We start from the raw sequence: 25,899 nt of genomic DNA, 5'->3' as shown, positions 1-25,899 counted from the left end.
TGATTGACATGGCACGGTAGGAGAGGGTTTTGAGTTAGTACTATTGTTGGGATGCGTACTATGGGGCCTTATAGAGGTATGGGGTTTTTCTACGGTCGTGGGTTTTTCCAATGCAGTAGTTTTATTATTGCTATTATTGCTATTTTTGGCATGTGGTATAGAATTCTGGGACGGTTTTGGTGGCTCGGCTGTGGGTGGTGCGGTTGCCTTGGGGGTACCAGTCACTGTCTTAGATGTTTTGGATTCTTTAGTAGGCTGTGTTGAAACTCTAGGGGCATTTGATTTCGGGCAAGGTGACCCCAATTGTCCTTGTTAAATTTTTTCAACATTCTCCCCTAATCTTTTGATCCTTTCAGTAAGAGGAAGGATCAATGCCTTCATAAGACAATCGATGTCATTCAGTAGTCCTGCATAACTAGGTACCGAGATGGAGCTGGAAGTCATCTCTTTCGCGGGGTCTACAACCCCAACCTTGTTTGGGATGGTAAATATAGTATGTGACACTTGATTAGGAGGCACGGCTCTCTTTTTAATTGTCAGCTTCTTTCTTCGCTTCCTTGGTGGGGAGCCAGAAGAGATTTTACTGGAAGGGGTTTTAAAACTTTTAGTAGTGTCCCTAAGCGGTGACAATAGAGGCTGGCCCTCAGTAGTGCACTTGGTATGGTGATCAGGTATGCTTGGTGTGAACACGGGAGATGGAATGCCTGGGTCATAAAGAAGAGCTGGTTCTGCAAAGGGGGTGCTTAGATCTATTGTCTGGGTATCGGATACCTGGGGGTAAATGGAGTCCGAGATAATGATGATGTCATTCTCATTCTGTGCAGGGGGATTAGTCTGAAAAATGAGGGGGATATCTTCTATGGGAAGTGAAGTATTGACGTATTCTAATGATGAGGTTAGATCCATTGAAGTTGAAAGGGATGTTGTGGTTGTGTCCAAGGGTTGAAGAGGTCTTGATTTCAGCTTATCAATAGAAAGACGTCGACCCGCCCGTTTCTCAGCCAGAAAGAGCTCCCGGTCTACATCAGTCTTAATTTTGGCAAAAAATGTATCCAAGGGTCCTAGCAAAGAAGACCCTTGTATGGCCTGTGCCTGAGTTGCCTCAGAGGTAGACATCACTAAGGGCAGAAAAAGGACGTATAAAGCAAGAAGTAAGAAAGGAACACTTAATGAATAAGATGAAATAACAGGGAGGGCAAAGAGAGTGGGCCCGGCCCGGCCTCTGTCGGCCCCGGACGGCCACAGACGGTCCCGCCCTTGTCCCGGGCTTCTCCCGGCGCCCCCCCGCGCGCTCCCGCGCAGCGGGAAAGATACTTCCTGTTTGTAGCTGTGCAGTTGGCCACCGAGAGGGCGGGGCCGGCAGGGAGAGCAGCCCAGCTGGCCCAGGGCGCGCGGGGACTCCTGGTCCTTGGAGTCCGCCGCTCTAGCTCGCAGCCCTGCCGGTCGGTGCAGGTGAGGCCCCTTAGAGAGTCTTGCTGGCCACTGCAGACCGCGAAGCATGTCCGGCGAGGCGTGGCGGCTGCAGCAGGCTTTGACAAAAAGTGCTCAGGAGCGTGGAAGGGCTCAGCGGCAATGCAGGCAATCCACTGGAAATTGGTGAACAACGCTGCTAAATCCTGTGTAGGAGAGGGCGGGGCCGGCAGGGAGAGCAGCCCAGCTGGACCAGGGCGCGCAGGGACTCCTGGTCCTTGGAGTCCGCCGCTCTAGCTCGCAGCCCTGCCGGTCGGTGCAGGTGAGGCCCCTTAGAGAGTCTTGCTGGCCACTGCAGACCGCGAAGCGGGACCCACGAAGCGGGTCCGGCGAGGCGTGGCGGCTGCAGCAGGCTTTGACAAAAAGTGCTCAGGAGCATGGAAGGGCTCAGCGGCAATGCAGACGTTTAAATACTTCCTGCCGGATTCATGTGTACTAAGCGAGGGAAAAAAAATAATCTACTCTGATTCCCCACGGAGGCCTGGCAGAGACAGGCAGGGGTCATAGCAAGAGCTGGTTTCACTGCTTCCTCCTCTGAATCCCCACGGAGGCCTGGCAGAGACAGGCAGGGGTCATAGCAAGAGCTGGTTTCACTGCTTCCCCCTCTCCCCCCCCTCCCCCACCTGCAACCAGCAGCACACGGTCCATTAATACATTAATACAGCCTTTGCAGAGACATTAATACAGCCTTTGCAGAGGTGAGCAGCCCTGGAATTGTCGCTCGCATCCTTAAAGTAAGTCAGTGCCTCTAAAGTAATCTCTCGCTGATACAACTCCAGCCGCTGCATTTCCAATATACACGTGTATTTTTATGGGAGTTTATGTTGTTTCACACTCGTGAGCACACCTCTGATGCACGACTACAGAGGTACTGAGTGTTTACCTCCCCACCCGCCTGCTAAACATACAGCGGGCTCGTAATAACTGCAGGCAAGTATTTGTGAAAAAGGTCTCATTAACCCCACATCGCCTTCTGGCAGACATCGGTTTATTTTTTGAGAGTCTGCCTTTGATTAATGGCAGAGTACCTAGAGTGTGAAAGAGCACGGATGGGCGCAAATCCTGCTAGAATGTTCTGCAGGTACTGGTGGACAAGCGGTGACTAATGTAAATGTGCCCAAAAAAGCTCTTATTCGCCAATCAGTTCACCCGATGACCTGGGATCTCTACTATCTTACCCTGACCTACCCACTGCTTAGGGGACATCCTTGGGCTGCTTGAAAACATATGAGATTAGATTCAGAGAGATAGAAGGGAAGAGAGGAAAAGGGAATGTTGGGAAAATGTGATGTTCGTATAACAACATGTCATTTTACGTTTACTTTGAAGTGCTGGTGGTGAACAGAATTGTAAGGGAGTATAGGAAAGAGAGGAATGTTCTGGAATATTGGGTAATGAGACAAAGGTGTGGCGCCCTAGGCGGCTGTTTCATATTGCCTTTCCTGCACAGCCAAAAGACGATTCAGTTTGCAGAATTGTATATATAAGTGTAGCAGTAATTGTGAATGCACCATTTTCGACATTGACACACAGTATTACTACACGGGGCCGGAAGAGATATTTGTAAAGCTTCTCCTCTGCCTTGTATTCCCACGACCGGACCATCCGACAGGTGGTCCACCGAAGGAATTATTAATTGCCCTGCTGAAGAGGACACATAACGGCGCCAGAGAGAGCCCATTAAATCAGCTGGGCATCTCCCTGCTTGCAGAAACAAATTTAAGTGTTGCAACGAACTATTGTATTGTTTTAGTTTGGAGGGGTAGGTGCTGTGGACTCGCTGACTCAGGCTGGCAAGGTTGGCAGCCGGGCTCAGAGCACGCAATAATAGAAGTCATTACGTGCCATTACCAGCCAGAATACAGCACTTCTCGCAGACTTCTCGCAGTGAAGACATGCTGCTTAGCTATGGTGACGTCTCTGCTCAGGCACACACACACATTCTGTAATTCAAGTTCACTTTTAAGTTGTTATAGGCTTCTCATATTTTATATTTTGGTATATTGATTGGTATAGCGCACTATTCACCCAATAGAGTATCCGGGTGCTGGGGCAGTTGTGTAGGTGTGAGGTACTCTAGGTGCTTATGTGAAGAGCCAGGGCTTCAGCTTCTTGTGGAACTCAAGAAGTGATGAGGTGGCTCTGATGTGTTGAGAGTTGTGGATGTCGGTAGACCCAACAATGGAAGTGGGTGGAGCCGGGGAAGTGGGTGTGGCTTCCTAGAAAAATGTTAGCACCTGCACTTCATATTTTACAAATTAAGCACTGACTACAAGTGCGCATCGACCAGGGCTGATGATATGTTATCCTTCACGGGACATTCGATGCACCAAAGATCTGTCTAGCCAACCTCTCAAAAATAACGGTGGGTCCTTTTTTGGAGACATAACAGCACTGACATGAATTCCTCCCCGCCGATCTGATCGCGGCAGGAGACTGCAATTGTGTTCTTGACAGAGAGATGAAACGCATCCCCAGACGACAGGGTACCAAGCCCAGACTAACAGACGCCATGAAACAGATGGTGCAGGGGGTGTCTCTCATCGACATTTGAAGAGAGCAATTGCTCCACACTCACATATGCTCTTGCCGGTCGCACTGACACACAGCAGACTGGACTACTTTCTAATACAGGCAGAGACAGCTCCGCGGGTGACAGACATTGCATACCAAGCTAGATATATCTATGACCACTCGCCCCCTCCTACTGACTTTCTCTCTGATTAGCAAACTACATCAGGTCCCATTGTGGTGCATGAAAGCAGAGGTCTTCACGGACCCCCTATATAAATGACAGAGGAATCACTGACCGACTACTTCACCAGTAACTGGAACAGCACACAGCATAGGGCTACTGATTGGGACGCAATGAAGGTTGTGTTTAGCGGTGCAGGGATGGCTACTAACACCGACATCTGTGTCACACTGGTGCGAGATTTGACGTTACAAGAACAGAGGGTCCTGCCTTGGGCAGAGCTCCTGCATGACCAGCCGAAGCGTACAATATTGGAGTTGGCAAAGAAACACCTTTATGACTCATGCAAACACCTGGAGAGTCATGTTTGTCTTACCTACAGATGCAGACTACACATGGAGGGAGAGAAGATGGGTTGCTTATTGGTCAGAATGATTAATCAGAAATACTACATGGACCCTATATAGGCACTATGAGATAAGACAGGGCGTAATACACAATAATCCTTAAATGATACACTGATTGCACACCTGCGACATGTAAACGCATCTCCGGAGCACCTTGTGGTCACATACCTCAACACCACTGCCAAGATTAGGGAGGTCTAAACGTGAAGAAAGGGAAAACCCTCTTACCAAACGAGAAATACTGATGGCCATAGATTCCCTTAAGACGGCGAAGGCTACTAGAGGGGCCTGCCTGCCCGCCGAGCTCTATAAGAACATTTCCAGAGACCTTGACTGATAAATTACTACCATTATACCAGAAGGCCTTGGTACAGGGCGCACTGCCCAACTCTATGAGAGAGGCCCTTGTAGTGTTGATACCCAAGCCGGGAAAGCGGCCACTTTCCCTATTGAATATAGACCAAAAGATACTTGGCCAACTGCTAGCTAAGTGTCGTACTGCCACCTTTCACAACTGATACACACTGATCAATCAGGTTTCATCTCCCAGAGGAATACCACAAACAATCCCAGCCGTTGATCTCATATCCTCCACTCACCCCACTCAACTGAAGATCAATATGCCTTATCCTTTCTAGACATAGAAAAGGCCTTAGATTCGGTTGGTTGGGACTATATGTGACTGATTCTTTAGAAACTAGGCCCGGACTCCAAATTTATTGCATAGATAAAACGGTTATACACGGCACCAATGGTGAGAGTACGTATGCGATGCCTTGTATCAGACGTGATTCAATTACAACGTGCCGCCCGGCAGGGATGCCCCTTGTCACCCTTGTTCTTCGCCCTAGCGATGGAGTCGGTGGTATACAGACATCGGCAGGTGCTGCAGGGATGGGGAATACAGGTGGGACGGACACCTCACATAGTTTCACTTTATGTGTATGATGCTATGGTATACTAACAGTGACCTGCTATCTCGGCTCCGATCCTATGAGAAAATTTAGAGAGTTCACTGGGTTGTATGTCAATTAATCTAAATCTGTGCTGTTCCCTCTGGGACTGTTGAAGGACGTGGTTCCCACACGACTTTTCAATATGGGTATGCCATGAGCAAGTGACAATGTTCAATATCTAGGTATGTTCATAGCACATGACGCACAATGATGCCACATCCTTAATTTGGGCCGCATACTGACGATCTTCCGTTCGACCGTACAACTTTGGAACACTAACATTTGCTCTGAATGGATAAAGTGCCCTAATAAAAATTGTGGTACTTCCTCACTGCCTATATGTACTACAAGGGATCATGCACAAAATCCCCCGCAGTGTCTTTCGAAAACATAGACTCCTGATAGACCTCTTAAGGGCTGGGAAGAGGCGCAGTGTGGGCTTCACCACAGTTAAGCTGGAATGGGATAAAGGAGGAATGGAGGTACTGAATCTCGAGCTTTATTATCTGGTGAAACACCTACAGCATGCCATCCATTGGTTTGATGAGGAGCCAAATTGGGAGATGTCCCTATTGTCAGGCACACATGGTGATATGGACTTGGGGTCCCTACTATTCCAGGGCAGTGGAACAGCTGCAAATTTGCCACATGTGTACGACATATGCAAACTTAAAGAAGGCAGTGTGGGGGGGGGTGGTACTCGTTTGAGCGCTGTATGCACCAACTCTAGAATTCTGGAAGATTAAGCCATTCGCACACTAGATGGCCTTTGAGCGTGCCACACAGGGGACTTCACTATTTTAGATGACTCATATCCAGCGGGCCACTTCATCTGTTGCAAGATGCAGTTCAGTTCAGTTTACAAAGCTTTATTCGGTTTGCATGACACAACCATAAAAGCAACAATAATCAGAGAGAAAAATACATTCAATGACATTAAACATAAAATAAACATAATTCAAGTCTATCAGTTACCCTACTAAATTAAAAAGGTTTGATTGCACATTCCGTATATTAACCCACATTGTGATACACTGACGAGACAACATTATTATGTTGCAAGATGCAATTGAGACATCCCAACTCGGGCGAGAGGCAATTTCTAAAGTAGCAGCGACCACACTGGAGATATGGATGGGATTCCATGAAGCCCCTGAACCCACACAGACGCTCATCACACTGTTGTCAATGGTGGATGTTCAGAAACGTATGCATTTATACCATGCTCTCGGCGGCCAGACTGCAACCTCTCCTAAAGGTTGAAGGCATGGTGCAAGTTCCCCATTACCCCTGCCAAATGAGTCTGGATCCAAAGGGGGTACGAGAGATTTCAGTGAATTCAAGATTTATATTGCTCCAATACAAATTCGTACACATGCCATACCTTTCGCCCAAACTCTTGTATGCCATTTACCAGACTAGGAAATCCAGGTGTAGCATTGGGGATATGCCCTGGCAGATTTTTTTTCCACGTCACGTGTTTCTGCCCTCAGCTCCACGTGACGTGCCCTGCAGGGTTGAGATATTGCTTCATTTGCCTAGAGTCACGGGCTGGACCATCCCCAGAGAACTCGAGCAATGCCTGTTGGGCCTAGCTCCCATCAAAAAGAAGAAAAAATGAGTGGACTGTTCGTAATCCTCAGTCTAACGTCAACTAAACGACACAGTGTCATCCACTGGCTGAGTCCCAGACCTTCCTTGACAACTGAATGGCTGAGGGACGTAAGAGAATGGGCTTGGGCAGAAGAAGCTCATCTGAAAAGGGTTCGTCAAGACGACAGACTGCCGGACGGTGTACTTGCCTGGGCGGGAGCCATGGTTAAGAACTTGACTGCTGGAGCTACTGGTGCCCCTTCTGGATCTGAAAATACATCGAACACTGATCACAGTAAAATAATTCACCAAGCACTCAAAACAGAAAGTCCATTAAAGAGTTCATAAGGTAAGTAAAATTCTTCTCTTCTTTATTCGGTCATCAAATTCAATGGAATCCTTGAACAGCAATACAGCCAACACGTGTTTCGTCTAGTCTTTATAAGACAGTTAGACTTCTTCAGGGCTGCAAGTAATTACAATAGCCTATGTTGTAAGTATGTAACATCAGCACTTATAGCATAGCATGAACAACCCAAATAAACATGGCTAAATTTTATATACATAATTCCTAAAGTAACCGAGCCGTGTAACATAGGAAAGGCGTAAACATTAAAGGAAGTCCCAAATGCCAAGTGTGAAATAATGAATCACCACAACGTGACAGAATATTTTGCCAGGTCGGCAGTCCAAAGTATGAAACCCAAGGTTAAAAAAGTCAATATGAAACGTAATACAACGTACCAATAAATGCACGACCAAATAATCACCAATCTTCCACACTGATTCGACTTTATCTGTCTAAGAAAACATAATGCCCAATTCACAAGCCATTCTCTGGGGATACATGGTGATTGCAACTTTAAGCAGTTAGTAAAGCAACTCACCAAATAAGAAAAGTAATTCTCGTGTAGCACGTCTTACTACCATCAAAGTAATCATCAATTTCAATAACGTTGTAGCCACTGCGAATAAACATGACAAAATATAATGCAGCCACTATCTAATGCTTTACACTTAGTCACAACTCATAAGCTAGTGTAATCTCCTTAACCTACCTATATGTAGCTTGACTCAGTCCAATAATCAATTCCTCACGAAGTATTTCCTTTTTCTCAATATTAGTGCCTGCCAAGTATAACCAAACATAAGTTTAGAAGTCTCAGTAATAATATTATTCATAGTAATATAAAGCCCCATTATTATTAGACATGCGGAGTTACCTGCATGGAGAGTTCTCCTGTTCTAACATTCTTCCGTAATTCCGCGTGCTACGCGGGCGCCATCTTGTAATGGCTATTTATATTCGTCATACAAGTGCGCCATGTTGGAACAGTATCCGTGTAATCAGACCCTACTAAAGAACAATAAGGTCTTCTCTCAAGTAATTTTAACCATGTATCTTCTGATATTATATTTAAATATTGACCCGAAAACATAAATACGTATTTACGGGTAAAAGATCGTAATGGACCCTAAGCCCCTGCAAAAATCACATCGGGTGCGGTAATAACAACACCATCTCACTCTACTTAGATAAATAGGTATCTTTGTTATTCGTTCACAAATAGTAACGAAATTTACGAAAGAGTGTATTATTCAAGCGCACAACAACAGTACTTATCTCCAAACAGGACCGCAATCGCGAGCGCCATTTTGTAACGGTTAGAGATAATACTACCAGCCATAAATAAGGTCTCATTATTAATGTATATTTTCACTTATATACAACTCCCCAATCAGATTGCATAAACACCATTTACCCCATTGGATGGCTTGCTAAACGGTGACGTCCCGCATATAAACCAAGATCAGGGAAGATAGCCAAGAGGAAACAATGAAGGGAGAGGAGAGGAATATCAAAATCAGTAAGCAAACTCAGTTAGAGTATAATATGCATAAACAAATCACAGATCATATAGTTACATTTTAGCAGAGAAACAGCACTCACGGCAAGAAAGAAACTGAACAATCTCATCTGTCATCCCCTAGGAAGTATTCAAATTCATGATCTACATTCATCCCTAGCTCTACGGCTTTTAGTTTCATAAGCCACATCACTTCTCTGCGTCGCAGAGCTAACTGTCTATTTCCACCCCTAGGTTCTCTCTTCACATGATCAATCCCATGGTAGGTAAACTCATGCTTTTCTTTATCCTGATAATTTCTGACCATATGTGAGGCTATAGGATAACGTGTATCCCCTGTCTTGAGAGCTCTAAAATGCTCCACTATCCTTTCTCTCAATTTCCTGATAGTGCTCCCTACGTAAATCTGCCCGCATGAGCAGGCTATAACGTAAACAACAAAGGCAGATTTACGTAGGGAGCACTATCAGGAAATTGAGAGAAAGGATAGTGGAGCATTTTAGAGCTCTCAAGACAGGGGATACACGTTATCCTATAGCCTCACATATGGTCAGAAATTATCAGGATAAAGAAAAGCATGAGTTTACCTACCATGGGATTGATCATGTGAAGAGAGAACCTAGGGGTGGAAATAGACAGTTAGCTCTGCGACGCAGAGAAGTGATGTGGCTTATGAAACTAAAAGCCGTAGAGCTAGGGATGAATGTAGATCATGAATTTGAATACTTCCTAGGGGATGACAGATGAGATTGTTCAGTTTCTTTCTTGCCGTGAGTGCTGTTTCTCTGCTAAAATGTAACTATATGATCTGTGATTTGTTTATGCATATTATACTCTAACTGAGTTTGCTTACTGATTTTGATATTCCTCTCCTCTCCCTTCATTGTTTCCTCTTGGCTATCTTCCCTGATCTTGGTTTATATGCGGGACGTCACCGTTTAGCAAGCCATCCAATGGGGTAAATGGTGTTTATGCAATCTGATTGGGGAGTTGTATATAAGTGAAAATATACATTAATAATGAGACCTTATTTATGGCTGGTAGTATTATCTCTAACCGTTACAAAATGGCGCTCGCGATTGCGGTCCTGTTTGGAGATAAGTACTGTTGTTGTGCGCTTGAATAATACACTCTTTCGTAAATTTCGTTACTATTTGTGAACGAATAACAAAGATACCTATTTATCTAAGTAGAGTGAGATGGTGTTGTTATTACCGCACCCGATGTGATTTTTGCAGGGGCTTAGGGTCCATTACGATCTTTTACCCGTAAATACGTATTTATGTTTTCGGGTCAATATTTAAATATAATATCAGAAGATACATGGTTAAAATTACTTGAGAGAAGACCTTATTGTTCTTTAGTAGGGTCTGATTACACGGATACTGTTCCAACATGGCGCACTTGTATGACGAATATAAATAGCCATTACAAGATGGCGCCCGCGTAGCACGCGGAATTACGGAAGAATGCTAGAACAGGAGAACTCTCCATGCAGGTAACTCCGCATGTCTAATAATAATGGGGCTTTATATTACTATGAATAATATTATTACTGAGACTTCTAAACTTATGTTTGGTTATACTTGGCAGGCACTAATATTGAGAAAAAGGAAATACTTCGTGAGGAATTGATTATTGGACTGAGTCAAGCTACATATAGGTAGGTTAAGGAGATTACACTAGCTTATGAGTTGTGACTAAGTGTAAAGCATTAGATAGTGGCTGCATTATATTTTGTCATGTTTATTCGCAGTGGCTACAACGTTATTGAAATTGATGATTACTTTGATGGTAGTAAGACGTGCTACACGAGAATTACTTTTCTTATTTGGTGAGTTGCTTTACTAACTGCTTAAAGTTGCAATCACCATGTATCCCCAGAGAATGGCTTGTGAATTGGGCATTATGTTTTCTTAGACAGATAAAGTCGAATCAGTGTGGAAGATTGGTGATTATTTGGTCGTGCATTTATTGGTACGTTGTATTACGTTTCATATTGACTTTTTTAACCTTGGGTTTCATACTTTGGACTGCCGACCTGGCAAAATATTCTGTCACGTTGTGGTGATTCATTATTTCACACTTGGCATTTGGGACTTCCTTTAATGTTTACGCCTTTCCTATGTTACACGGCTCGGTTACTTTAGGAATTATGTATATAAAATTTAGCCATGTTTATTTGGGTTGTTCATGCTATGTTATAAGTGCTGATGTTACATACTTACAACATAGGCTATTGTAATTACTTGCAGCCCTGAAGAAGTCTAACTGTCTTATAAAGACTAGACGAAACACGTGTTGGCTGTATTGCTGTTCAAGGATTCCATTGAATTTGATGACCGAATAAAGAAGAGAAGAATTTTACTTACCTTATGAACTCTTTAATGGACTTTCTGTTTTGAGTGCTTGGTGAATTATTTTACTGTGATCAGCCACCAGTTGGCACCTATAAGAGTTGTGGTGACAGACTCTTGTTCACTTTGAGCACCTTGTTACGTTTTGAATTAATCTGCTTACACACGCTGTGCGCTCCATTTAACTGTCACCCTTTCCCTTGTGTACATCGAACACTGACTCACACGAAATTGAGGACACATAGTTGCACTTATTGGGGACACTGATCCCAGGGAGGGGTGAGGATGGTCTGTGGAAAGGGTAATATTGGGACGCCTTGTGAACCCTGATCTGGGACAATGGGTAGCATTGAGAAACATCGAACTAAGCATGGTCGGGAAGGAAGGGGGTTGACTTTTTGGTTACTTAAATGTTGTTGCTTTGTTGTTTGAGAATTAAGATGCTATGTTTTAGTTGACTTCAATGGCATTTGGCATAACTCATGACACTACAGCTATGACGATTACGTATTTCAAGGTACGGTTATTGATGAATCTTGATGGACTATGGAAATACCTTGCTCCATATCCTAAAGGAACGCAATCTGTGTTAATGTACTATGATCTCAAATGCCCAATAAAGAAATATTTAAAAAAAAAAAAAACCTACGTGGTACTAGGTTTTTAGCTTTGATCTATTTATCAGTTTCGTTTTACCCGACTGAATTTATTATTTGTTTTTGATTGCGCCAGATGTATTAATTTAGTGAATTTCTACCTATATTGTATGATTTATGACTCACAGACGTATTATGCTTGGCCTGGGCAATCATAATCGGTTTGGGGATTTTCAGTTCTACAAGGGGAAGGTGGTGACGCAGATGGCGGAGGGATCCTATAACCTGCTCGTCCTACAGGCCATGTCAGCTTTAATTGCATCCATTCCTATAATTCACTTTGCATTCTTGCACTAGTAGTAGTTTTTGAAAAAATCTGCTAGTATCAGAATACAATGAAAGGTGAGCTACTGATGCCTGCCTGCCATTGGGCCACATAGCAGGGTGGTGGTTCTGCACTAAGGAGGGGTGGCAAGCAGAGTACTGTGGGAATGCTGTGCAGTGAGGAGGGGGAGGGTCGGGCGCCAGGCAGGGGCATTAGGAATCCTGGAAATGGGAGCGTCATTGTTGAGGAGGGGAACTTAAGACATTGTTAAATTAGTCTTCTCTCATGCGCAACACCAGAAAAAAGACAAGTCCACTTGCACAGGTGTAATGAACCCCATGTAAAGCCCTGGAAACAGCAATGTCAAGGTACAGGGAGGCTGGTGTGCTCACTTCGACACTCAGTCCAGCAGACCAAGGAGTGAGCGCCTCCTACAGGACCGCTGCTCTCTGTCACTGCACCCCAGATGTGGTCCCCTCTCTCTACTCACAGGGCAACATTTCCTAAGTGGACATCTAAACCAGTTCCTTCCTACAGAGGAATTAGGGGAATTTAATTTTGATATCATTCCATGCTCGCTTGGAGAGAAGCGAGGGAGCTACCCAGTCAGGTATTTAAAAGGAGCCCCTGATCCGGGTTCACCCCTCAGTGCATATCCACACCTCAGCAGTGATGCAGCGTTACCCAGCAGACAGCACAGCCAAGGTGTTATTTCCGACTGTGAAAACTGGTGCTCAGAGTGAACCCCACGCTGACTGGAGGCCAGATTTTAAAACCTAACCAGTGCAGCTTTTAGTGCAGAAGTAGTTACAAAGGGCGATTTGACAACACGTGTTAAGGCATGGAGCCCTGTGACTACATGCAAGGCAAACTAGAAATTGGTTGTGACCTTACTTAAACTAGCCCATCAATTTCTAAGATTGGTAAAAGGAAACACTAGTTAAAAACAGCGTCACAAAATGTGTTGCATGAATTGGCTTTACTCACAATATGGCACTTAGGAGGCCACTTCCAAGCTGCCACATCATTTGGTCCAGCAACACCACATTATTTCAGTAGTCACCAAGTGCACTGCTGGACTATCAGACCATTAATGTCTTGTTTGTTCGATTCTTACCTTACAGTTGCGCTTTAGTGACAAGGTTTTCTGAAGTTTGTTGAGGAAGAGAAGGGCAGATTTTGCTCCAGAGAGTGTGGCCCTCTTCTTCACTTCACCAGCAACATGCTCTAAAGGACAGTAAAGTAACAAATCACAAAAGATCTGCAAATTCAATAGACCATTCGCCCCCAAATTCTAAACCTACTAACTATATTAAACACCCCTACTCATAAAATCACTATTTTACCCCAAATGCGGCAAAAACCACCTACCATCAAAATACCAGACATACCGGAACCAACAACAATAACCCAACAAAACAATTGTGACCACCCACAGAAGTGACAATAAGCAATCCACTTACATTCAGTGTCAATCTAGATGAAGAAATGCAGATTCCAACTGTACATATCTACTAAACAAACCACCATAGACCACAAAAAGAAGCTAAACACCTGCCAACCCAGGCCCATCATAGGTAAGGGAGTACCCACACCACAGGTCATGCAGCACAGCCACTCCGCACCTGGAGCAAAAGGAGAAAGCAGCGGCTCATCCTTGAAGGCCTCATATAACTGACTCAGGTAGGTGACCAGACTGAGTCGGTCAGTCTCTGACAAGCATGCCATCTCTGTGCTTGTTAAGATGGGCAAGATGCCCAGCTCCTGCTCTGCCACTTCAATGGCCAGCTGGTTATTGTAGACTGCAGCGTTCTGGTCCAGGGAGTGAAAATCACTGCAGAGAGCAGAACAAGAAAAAAGACTCAAGTCAGTTTAAAAGAGTAGAGGGCAGACAGCAAGTCTGAAAAAGAATGGTTAGACATCAAAGAGAAAAGGAGTTGAAAAACTGGAGAAGGAGAAAATGAAGGATAAAAATGTAAGGGGGCATGACAGAACACAGGGCAAATCAAGGCGGGGCAAGCAAAGGAAGGGGTGGGGGTATGGGAAGGATAAAAATTAGAGTGGAACATGGAGGATCCTTAAAGGGAAGAAATGTGAGGGGAAATGAGTGGAATGCAGTGACAAAATCGTGGGAGATGTCAGGGAGAAAACAAAAAGCAGAACAGACAGAAAATCTAGCAGGACACGACGTGAAAAGTGAGAGGGCTCGAAACAAACAAAAGGGGAAATGGGGAGGGAGAAAATTATCATCCATAACATCCTTTACAACAGCTAGGCCTGCCAATTCACATTTGTAGCAGAGCAGACAGAATATTTACAAATGCTCAGGGCTCTATGAAACCGTTTACTACATCTCCTTTGGTCAGAATCCTGTAGTAACATAGTGAAGAAGTGAGTGTCCAATCCGAGACAGGAGAATACCTATACAGTATTCTTCCGTCACACTCCATTGTTGCATTGACCAAGGGGGTGGAAGCCCAGAAGTCTACGCGTGCCATCCTCGGTGCTCTTCTCAGCTCCACCTGGGTGTGGATGAACAAAAGAATTGTGTTGATTGAAGAGGTGCACGTTGATGCCAAATTAGGAACGGACAAGAACCGCCAACACTCCCACATTTTCCTTTCTCATTTTCTATTTGGGTCGAAGAAGGTCTAAACGTCCACATTTTAATGCAGTGCACATCACAGGATTCACTCGTATTCTAAGCCCTTACATTTGGAAGAGATACAGGATCAACTTTGTCATTTCCCTTACAAAGCAAATGCATGTAAGCTCTGTCCCAGTCTAGGGCACCGCAAGCCAACACCCCACAACTCACTGCGGAGTTCACTTGCACCCACAGAAACGAGGCGAAGGGCGGTAAGAGTGGGTCGCATGGGGAAGCCAGCATTGGAAGTCAAGTTTCCAGAATCGGCAGCTTGTCCATTATGCTACACCTTCTCACCGAATAACAGGTACCAGGAGCTCTGGCGTGGGTTTAGAAAAACCATGCACTTGGAGAACAGGGCATTCGCTCTCGGCATTCTCCTGGAGTTTTCTTTCTCGGGGTGGTGGGATTCACTTCCTAGGTGAAGACTGGGACGAGGACAAAGGACCTGAAATTAATACATCATTGTAGTTTGATCAAGCTTAGTAAAAAATTCTGGTGGGGCCCGCTAGTGTAAGGTGGCTGGCTCCACCGCTTCAAAGTAGTTCCTTTTGTTTACTATAGGAGATCGCTTCAGACTGGCCGTCTAGCAAGGGAACTAAATCCATAGTTTACCTTTGGGAGAAAAACAGTGAACAAAAAACTACAAGAGGTACTTACAAAGAAATGAACTTACTCTTGCTAGTGGCGTGGCACAACACGATCCTCACCTTATTACTCTGATTAACCTTAGTCAAACTCAACATATTGCTTCTTCGTTTTCGCTAAACTCTAAATAAAATGCTTTTAAATGAAAAAGAAGACCTCCATGCTAATTGGATTAAACCTCCCCCGGGAGTCCTCTTAGTTTAACTTACAAGTGTTGTGGTCTAAAGCGGTGGATCAGAGCACAGAGGGCCAGGCCACTCCGCCAGGACTGCGCAAAGTCCGTCACCGCCACGCCTCGGTATCCGGCCGTCTGATTCTTGCACCACTTGAGGAGCTCGTCATAGACACTGAGTGAATCTAGAAGGGAGGACAGAAACGAGAGGGAAGCAGGGACACGGTCAGGCACAGGTCGACAGAAGTATCTCACCCTGTGGGGCAACACAAGCCCAACAAGTGAAGACAGCTAAACAAATACATGCACACCTGGACTTACAGTGACTCGCAAATAATGTAAAACACAGGTAGATTTGCTCATTCTCCAGTTGGACACCCAAACACTGAGATACCTGTGCACACATATGTAGACACAAACACCAGCATACACATCACAAATTGAAGAAACATTCAATAGCAGAAACACTGAAATGCCTGCACACAGCGCAGTAATGGCAGACACCTAATAGAGTGTACATATTTTAATTTCCCCATTTTTGATTATTTATTGTATGTGATAGATCCTGTAAACACCATGGCCAAATCTATGTCAATTATATAGCCTTTTACTGATTGTGTACACATTTTAATATGGGAGAATTCTCCCTTTTACAGCGCACCACAATACAAATAAAGCAAGTCATAGCACCACGTTTTTACAAAAATTGCAGCATTCATATTTTTTATTTTGATAACGTTTCTCACAATATTCTCTCTAATTTTTGGGGCTACAGCAATGGAAAAACATACATTTCATCTAATTGTCACGATTCGTATTGCTACAGTCCTCTCACACAACCAATCACCAATAATCACATGTAACTGCATTAAAGACAAAGACAAATAAAACATAATTGTAACATTAATAACAACACGGTTTAGGCTCTACTGTAAAACACAGGCGTCCTTCTTCAGGGAAATGTACACTAATCAAGGTTTGCAATTTCATTATTGTGTTTCTGTGAAATACGAATCCGAAGGTACACACTCTTTTTTGGAACCTCATTAAAGGCGAGCAATGGTGTCCACCTTGCTCTATGGCTGACCATTCTCCTGTTATTGGTCACTTTGTCGTCTCCCTCCTGCTTTCTAATTTGAATACTGCTTGTTCCCAATCATAAGATAACGTATCGACTGACAAAAGCATCAAGATTAGTAGTCCACTTTTGTACCTGTTTATACTTTTGGTTAGATTTCTTTGTCGTGAGACTCCTGAAACGAATCCCTTTGTTGAGTCTTTATCCTGCCGCCCACCAAATTAACAGATGCAAACGGACTATTTCTCAATGTATTCCCACTGTCCTTGAGAGATCAGCTGTTAATTAATTGTCCAGCTGTATTCAGCTTCATACCATCACCTGCTCTCCTCATTGACTGCATTACAAGGGAGACGTCTACCAGCAAGATACTCAAAGAAAAAAAATGAAAGACCAGCATGAACGACCAATGGCCTGCATCAAAACACGGTCAATAGCACCAGTTCGCATGCACTGATAAACATATGCGTAACCTGTAAAATACTGACCTGCAGAGACATCAATACATCTGTGTTAGGAGTCATCAGCATAATCATAAAAATGCCAATACAAAAACTCATCAAAATGAATATGCATGTGAACAAATGCTCTGCAGCAGAAAAGCAGAAAATCAGATGCACAAAGACTACCAGAGACAAAACTCAAAACACCTGACCACGACTCACCAGCAGAAATTAACAAGCTACTTATTTATAGAAATGCTCTTTTTGGTAGATGCAATATAGCTGTAGATACCCCACTTTTGAATATTCTCCAGGCGTCACTTTTCAGTAGTACCTCTGCGTGCCTGAAGGTGGTGCCTTGTGGCTCTACACTAATGACGTTTTGCTCTGGAAATGATGTGCAGAGCCTATCATAGCACCACTCCTGCGCGCTGACGTCAGTTGCTTTAGAGAATGTCCATTCCTCCAGACCGAGAGCCCAAAATTGGTAGACCGTGTGCAGAATCCTAGACTTGGATCTTATTAATAGAAAGAATCCAATCACAGAACGGGAAGAATGGGAGGGCCAGTGAGGAGTGTGCAGCTGTTTAGAGTCTCAACCAGAAAGAGCATTACCAAAGGCGAGTCACTTGTTCTTCTGACAGACTGCTAGCTGCAGATTCCTCAACTTTTAAATAGATCTTAAAACAATACCAATTCGGAGGAGGGTCTGTGAATGAACTCAAACCAGAAAGTCCTGCAGGATCAAGCGGCAAAATGCCCCTCCCGGTAAACCTGATTGTCCAGGCAATAATGCTTAATGAACATATGGCAGGATGTCTATAGAGTCGCCTGTCAAATGGACTTATTGTGCCAACGCAGTGGAAGTAGCTTTGGCCCTGGTAGAACGAGCACACAGTCATTCCAAAGGCCTCTTCTTGGCCAAATCACAGCAGATCATAATGCACAATCCAACAAAAGATAGTTCTCTTCTGCACTGCTGGGTCATTTTTCACTCAAGAAAACCCCACAAAGAGCTGATCGTCCACCTAGATGTCTAGTTCTGTAAAAGTTTTGTGCTTTGTTGAGGTCCAAGGTATGAAGTGTCTCCTCTTCCTTAGAGGGGTGAGGCGGAGCATAGAACGCCAGCAGGGTGTTGGTTTGACCGACATGGAACCTACTGAAAGTAGGAAGTGGAAGAAAGAAGTGTATGGTGGGCTGACACAAGGAGCATGAAGCTCACTCCCCCGCCATGCTGGCAATGAGGAACACAGCCTTGATAGTAAGGAGACGTAAAGGACAGCTGTGAAATGGCTTGAACTGAGTGCACATCAGATAAGTCAGGACTAGATTAAGGCCCTATTGTGCAGTGGCGGCTGGTGATACTTGAAAGTTGTGTGGTGTAATACCGCCCTGGAGTCAACCAAATTTTTTTCAAAATTTGCCTCACTTATACTCTCTCCCTCTACCATTTACTCTCTTTATCATCACTTACACTAACCCATTCTCACTCATATTTGCTCCCACTAACTGTTACTCACACAAAAACCTACTCCCTCTCACTGGTTCTCACTTACTAACGTACTTACACACACAATCACAGACTCTAGGCCCTGGAGCAACTGCACATGCTGCACCATTGATAGCTATACCACTGGCTCACTTCCACTCCTGTTCACAACTTCCAAACAAACACTTGTTCTAACACACTCATTCACCCTCTCCCTCATACTCACTTTCACTTATTCATACACACTCAAATTCTGATTCTCGCTCACTTTCACTCTCAAACACACTCATACAGACATCTATAGAGGAATACAAATGTTTTCTATACCTTGCTAAATTAGTTGGCAACTCAGAGGCTCCATGGCAGCAGCACAGCAGGAACCTGGAGCTTTGGGTTGGAACCAACAAGCCATGATTCCCAATGAGGAGCCAGACGGAGCAGCAAGGGCAGGTTTGAAAAGGGGAACAACCACCTCAATCACCTTCCCTGCTTCTTGATAGGATAAGTTTAGAAGTACAGGCCTAAAAGGAGCTGTGACAGTGCTGGGGAATTTTAATTTGAAACAACAATGTAGCTGGATCATGCTTCAACCCCCTCAGTCCCCTGCTCCTCCTCCTGACCTGCTCATCGGCAGTGCCCATTAAAACAAAACGTGTGCTTTCACAAACACTGCCCAAATGAAAAAATGGACAGGGGCCTCACAGGAGGCAGGGGATGCACCCTGAATGCAGTGATAAGGAGCTGCTGATGCCATTGGGGCAAAAGGAGAAGTTGAAAACGTGTTACAGCCCTTAATAAAAAATCCTATCACAACTGGGGCTGATCTGGAAACCATGAGAAGCCAAAAGTGTCGAAAGATAACTCTTGATTGTGCCCAAAGCAAAGCCATGCCGGGCTAGAGACAGAGTAAATAACAGAACATCGATAACTTAGCCTGGAGGAGGTTAATCTGGCATGTACCGCACCGAGATACTAATGTGTCCCAACAACAGCCGTATACAGTTATAATTGAGGAACGCCTGGCTGCTAAGATGATGTCAACTACGACCAGAGGCAATTTGAAGATGTAGAGCGGTCACCATTCAATCTCTAAGCATGAAGGTCGAGCCTACGAGGGTGCAGAACCCTGCCCGGTTGTTGTTCCAGCATGTCTTCCCAGTAGGGGCATCCTACTCGGAGTACATATGCTAAAGCCCAAGAGTTCTGGATACCATACTCCCTGTGCCAAATCCAGAGCCACTAGGAAGACTTAGGCCTGGTCTGTCTTCTTCAGAATTCAGGGCAGTAGTAGTATTGGCAGAAAAGTACACAAGAGTCCAGAGTTCCACTAGAGGCAGAACGAGCATGAGCGAGAGACGCCTTCGAAATTCAACGTGCAGAAGAGCTGACATTGCACGTTCTTGACAGTGACAAAAAAAATCAACCTAATGTTCTCCTAGTTCAAGGAAGAGACCTTACGGCATCTCTGGGTGTAGCTACCATTCGTGATCTGCTAGGCATCAACAGCTAAGCTTGTCCGCCCTGGCATCCAAAGATTCTGCCAGGAGGATCACCAGCAGGAAAATATCTTGGGGGTTCAGCCATTTCAAAAGGAGAAAGGTTCCTGGCCCAGGGTCTGTGACCCCTACCCAACTGGGTTTGTTGCAGTACCAGATGGTGCTGGTGTTGTCAATGAGCACCTTTCCCAGCCTCCCCTTGTTGTACATAAGAAAGGCTTCAACTTCAAGTGGATGGCCCTCAGCTCTAGAACTTTGATGTGGAGAAGGGACTCCACCAGAGACCTCTGATCGGTCCCAGGTGTACGGCCCAACGTAGAAGTGATGCATCAGTCACCACTGTCTGCTGTGGATAGGGAAGGGAGAGTGGTTTGACACAGACCCAATCATGGTCGAGCAACCAGCACTGCAGATGTTGTGCAGTCTCCTCTGAAATCGGAATGTGGTCAGGAACTTTGATGTTATGCCCATTAGGCATCAGATCTCATGGCAGAGCATGCATACACCACCTGGTGTGCTCGAAAAGCAGGATGCAGGAAGCCAACAGTCCCAGCAGCCTCAGATGCATCCTCACTGAAATCCAGGACCAAGGGTGAATGATTGGGATCATAGCCTGAATGTCCTGGACACCCTTTTCCAGGGGAAATGTGCAAAACCGAACCATGTTCCAAATGGCTTAGATGATGGGGTGTGTCTGAGAAGAATTAAGGCTTGATTTCTGCACGGTTGATAGTGACCCCCAAAGAGGACAGGAGAGTCGCCATAGACTGGAGGTGGTTGACTACTACATGGGGCAAGCCCAGCTTCAACAGCCAGTGGTCAAGGCAGGGGAAGGCTGGCACTCTTGACCTCCTAAGGTGTAATGCCACCACTGCCATCACTTTCATGAATACCTGGGGGGTGCTGGAGAGACCAAAGATGAGCACAACAAACTGAAAATGCTCCTCTCCCACCATGAACCGTAGGTAGGGACAATAGGCTGGCAGGATAGGAATATGGAAATATGCATCCTGCAGGCCCGACACTACCATCCAGTCTCCAGTGTCGAGGGCAGACAAAACCTCGGCCAGGGTTAGCATTTCGAATTCCCCCTTCTGGAGAGTGCAGATCTAGAATAGGCCTAAGACCTCTGTACTTTTGGGCACAAGAAAATCACAGCAATAACAAGCATATCCTTTTTCTGGCACCAGCACTCTCTCGGCAGCCCTTTGGTCAAAAGGGCTTACGCTCCCTCGCACAAAATGGAAAGATGGTCTTCGGCCAGTCATTGAGCGAAGGGTGGAAGTTGCAGTGGAAAAGAGAGAAAGGGTAAGGTGTATCCCTTGCAAATAATCTGTAGGACCCAACTGTCTGACATGACTGCTTGTCAGCCCAGAAAGAATCAGTGGATTCTGCCTCCCACCGCCTGGCCAGGTCCCTTCAAGAGCACGCTAAAGGGGTTTGAGAGGTAAGGACGCAGGGGGCAGTAAAATTGGCCTCTAATGCAAAACTGCTGGGTTGCCTTGTAGGGGTTGGAGGGAAGGGATGCCTCGGCCCAAGCTGTGAAAGGAACAGTGGAACTGTTGCAGCTGGCGAGGCAGAAAGACCCAGAGAGCAAGAGCTGGCCCTGATCTTCTTAGAATGCTTGAGACCAGTATCACATTTTTTTTTCCAGAACAGACGAGTCCCATTAAAGGTCAAGTCCAGCAAGGAAGACTTGGCATCACCCAGGAACGCAGTCCATTGCAGACAACACATGGCAGCAAATGTCCACGCTTTTGTCTATGACCGGTCTGATGGAATCGTTGGACTCCAAGCCACAACAAATAATATATAGGACCAAAACCCCAGTCTGCCCATACAACGGAACCTGGGTATACTGAAATATAAAACAAACTGTCCAGTGAGAATCAATTTTGATAACCCATGAAGTTAAATTACATATCAAACTTAAAGTTATAAGTATAGAGGTGCACCCAAAATCGAAAAAATGTCCAATGTAAATAGTTCAAGGATTCTTGTATCTTTTTTATTTTTCTTCCAAAATCTTTTTTCCAATTAAGTTAGAACATTTACAGCCTCAGCCAACGTGTTTTGGTACAAACATCTAAATTCTTCAGGGAGTTTTCTCACCCAGCAATATATTTTCTTCGCATATTTAATAGAGGAAAAGTGCAAGTCTGATATGGTCACATCTCATAATCACATCCCATTCAGTTCAATCATTTTAATCATAACCCGGTCCCAAGTTATTGTGACAATTCACCATTCCAATCTTTATATTCAAGATTGTACCCTACACCAGGATCAGTGTTCCCTGTTGTGACGAGCACTCCACGTTCCAAATAGCAGAAAGACAACAGTTACTGGGGAGCGGTGAGATTTAGCACAGTGTGGCTCACTTTACTATGGGAGTGCAATTTGATCATTTTAAGGATTGGGTACCTTGGACTCACAGCAGAGGCTGGCCCCATGGCAGGTGAGGTTTAGCATAGTGTTGTTACTGCTAATAAGAGAAGGAAGCGTGATTCAGTTGACGAATAGGTACCTCGGTTTTTTGATTGAATCGTACCAGTTGCATGTGTGCCCCCTAATATCCGTTTTGGGATATATGTACTTCACCTGATGTTGATGCAATCATTATGTACATATTATGCACTTTAGGCATATGGATTGGAATGGCCCTATACTGTGTGTGCATAGCTTGCCATATGATTTTATTGATACATCAGCAGTTTTATTAACCCTGGGCGGTGAATTCCACTCGTGGAGTTTGCAGAGTTTTCTGCACTCCACGTTACGCAGAGCTTGCAGTTTCCTCGCTTGCGTTCGTCAACGTCAAGTTGGCGACCGCGTGAGATTTTTCCTTGTTCGCAATCGTCAACATTATGTTGGCGAGCATGGAAAATCAACATCCCGGCGAGATTTCTCAACGCAAGAGAGAGGTTTCTCATGCGAGGGATCACGTATGCTCGCTTTGAAAAACTGCCCGTTCGCATTGAGAATGCTTCTGCTCGAGTAAAAATCTACTCTAGTAGCAGAAAAGGAAAGCAGGGACCGCTTGCACTGTGCATGGTTCTGTTTGCAATGATTGCACAGTGCGGACAAGCATTCGGCACTGTGCAATCACCACAAACTGCATTTTTCTATCGCAGAGTTCCGCGTAGGGCAACTCTGCCCAGTTTTATCCACTTGTAGGAAGTATTGGATTAGAGTAACACTGACCTCTACAGACACCGGATATACACAGCTGAGAGGTACATGTTTATCTTTCTAAAGGGAAATTTTGATACCGCAATATGCCCATGAGGCCAATAAACATTTCTATGATTCATTCTCCTAGATGCTTTGTCAACTGACTTTTTGTCCTGAGGAGACCCACACAAACTATCCTGTGGGTCAAAACCGCGACCATGGAGTGGTGGTTTTCCAATATTGAACAATTACCTATTCTTGAATCAGTAATAATACTGGACTTCATCTGAAGTTGTGAACACCCATGTTGTATATATGCATCATATTTGAATGAGTTCACTTTTACACTTATGAGAACTGCGCCATCTGCACTCTGACCTATTTAGCACTTTTTGAATGACAAATAAATTATTAATAATGTAAATGATCAAGTTTAACATGTATTTACCTTCCCAAATTATCAAAAGTGAGACCCAAGGAACTATTTGTTTTATATTTAAGCCACAACTAATGGCAACATTACAACCATTGTAGATTGCCTGAGAGATTATATGGCGAAGTCTTCAGGCACACCAGACAGGACTTGTGCGAAATTGAATTCCAAAGGGCATGTGAGTAGTGCCCCAACAAAAAGCTGGTGTTACCAGATCAGAGGGTCAAGCTGATAGAAAAAAAGACATGTTTGTGAATCTTTACACTTTCTTAGATTCTCAATCAAGGGGAGTGGTGGCAAATATCGAGGGATTAGAGTGGCTGTTGGAAGCATGCACCACTAGGCTTTCTGGCAATGGGTGCTACAAAAGCAAGGCTGTGTCAGCAAGAACAGGACGATGGTGCCTGGCAATTTTTTTACTGACTGGGTGGTGAGAGAAAGGTTTCGGCCAAGCCCCCAATAAGGTACCTGTCAGTGCCTCGTCAAAAGCAAGAAGAGGCTCAGAAGAAGATTACCCCACTTGGAGGACTTCTGTCAAGACAGTTTTAACCTCCAAGGTGGGGAGTGGTCAAGTACTTTGGCTGCCCTACACATGTCCTTAGTGTAGGAAGTGGATTCCTCTGTGGCCAGTCCAGGGGGGGAAAAAAGGCCTGCATCGTGGGAGGTATCAATGCCACTAGCCTCTTTTAAGTCAATGCACCCATTGTCATCTTGATATGGCTAAGCAAACTCATCACCCAGGTCACAGTCATTATCCAATTCAATTTCAAAAGCTTTATTCGGTATATAGTAACAACCATATAAGCATACATAAAACATGAATTACAACTTCTATTTCATATTGTGCAATCAACTGAGCAGAGAAGCTAAAACAAATAAATTTGCAAACTACAATTTCAATACGTGCAGGTAACGCAATAAAGTGACTTATGCTTACATACAATTTGCCTAGTCAAATAGCAATCGTATATACAAATAATTGATCCTTGTTAAAATACCGGACTGAAAGAATAAAGCATTCGATTATATAAGGTATCAAGTTGATAAGACCACGAATAGCGGTTATTAGATTATGAAGCATGTGCAAAATACGCTACAGTCTCAAGTATAAAGTGAATAGTGCATACAGTTCATAATTGCATTTGCAATAATTAGCTTTATATATAAATATAAAAATGAACCTCCTATGTATATAACTTTTAGAGTACAATTGATTTCCTAGCAGCAATACTTTTTAAAATATAGGATGCCGCAAAGAAGCAAACATCAGAACTTTCCAGTGAGAAAACAACCTCAAAGCATTTTAGTGGATTGAAAATTATATTTTAGGAACAATGGCTTCAAATAATATTTCCTTAAAAAATTATAAAATTTACAGAACAATAGAAAATGACAGGAACTTTGCATAGATGTATTGTCACATGGGCATACTAGGCTCATACTTCTTCATGACCGGGAAAGCCACTAAGTGATGTGCAATCCCTAACCGTAAACGTGTTAAAACAAAACGGCGGGAAGATATGGTTACCTCGTCCAAATATGACTGAAAGCCTGTTGTAAGATTTAATTCTTTATAAAACACAACAGTAGGCTGAGACTTAATTAAATTTCCTCTTGTCTCATTTTTATGGGCCAGAAATGCTTCCTTAAGGTCTTTTTTAGCGATTGAAGCTGCATACTCAGGTTCGCTAACGATATCACAGTTAAATAAAAGACTGTACCAATGTCGAATGTAGCTCAGCCACGGGATACGTGAGTTGTGGACAAGCTTAATACAATCTTTTATTATGCTTTGTGTAAATGCAGTTTCGGATTTTGCCCAAATAGAACACCATAATAAAAGGGGACGAAGTCCTGCCAGGTCTGAAATGTAATTTAAACCCACTTCTTGATGTATTATTTCAGTTGAAGCCGACGATGGGGCACACAGCAGGCGTTTAATAAATGTGTTTTCGTCCTGCTGTAATGATTGTTCGAAATGGTGGCCCCAAACTCCTGCACCTTAAAGTGCTGAAGATACACATTTGGCATTGTATATGGTCACCATATCTT

The 25,899-nt window shown here is 44.2% G+C and overlaps 1 protein-coding gene across 1 annotated transcript in view; it reads right to left on the bottom strand.

Annotated features, from left to right (window-relative positions):
• LOC147712542 (F-actin-monooxygenase MICAL1-like) overlaps positions 1–25,899 on the bottom strand; it is a 372,964-nt gene that overhangs the window by 96,115 nt on the left and 250,950 nt on the right. The window contains exons 12-14 of the mRNA XM_086923247.1: positions 15,772–15,919; positions 13,893–14,101; positions 13,385–13,494 (exon numbers count right to left, since the gene is read on the bottom strand). Coding sequence (XP_086779373.1) covers positions 13,385–13,494; positions 13,893–14,101; positions 15,772–15,919 — 467 coding nt within the window. The remainder of the gene's footprint in view (positions 1–13,384; positions 13,495–13,892; positions 14,102–15,771; positions 15,920–25,899) is intronic.

Source organism: Lissotriton vulgaris, chromosome 5 (genome assembly GCF_964263255.1).
Source record: "Lissotriton vulgaris chromosome 5, aLisVul1.2, whole genome shotgun sequence".
NCBI lineage: Eukaryota > Metazoa > Chordata > Amphibia > Caudata > Salamandridae > Lissotriton > Lissotriton vulgaris.
Note: the sequence above shows the minus strand (reverse complement) of the source record. Positions and strands in the feature narration are given on the sequence as shown.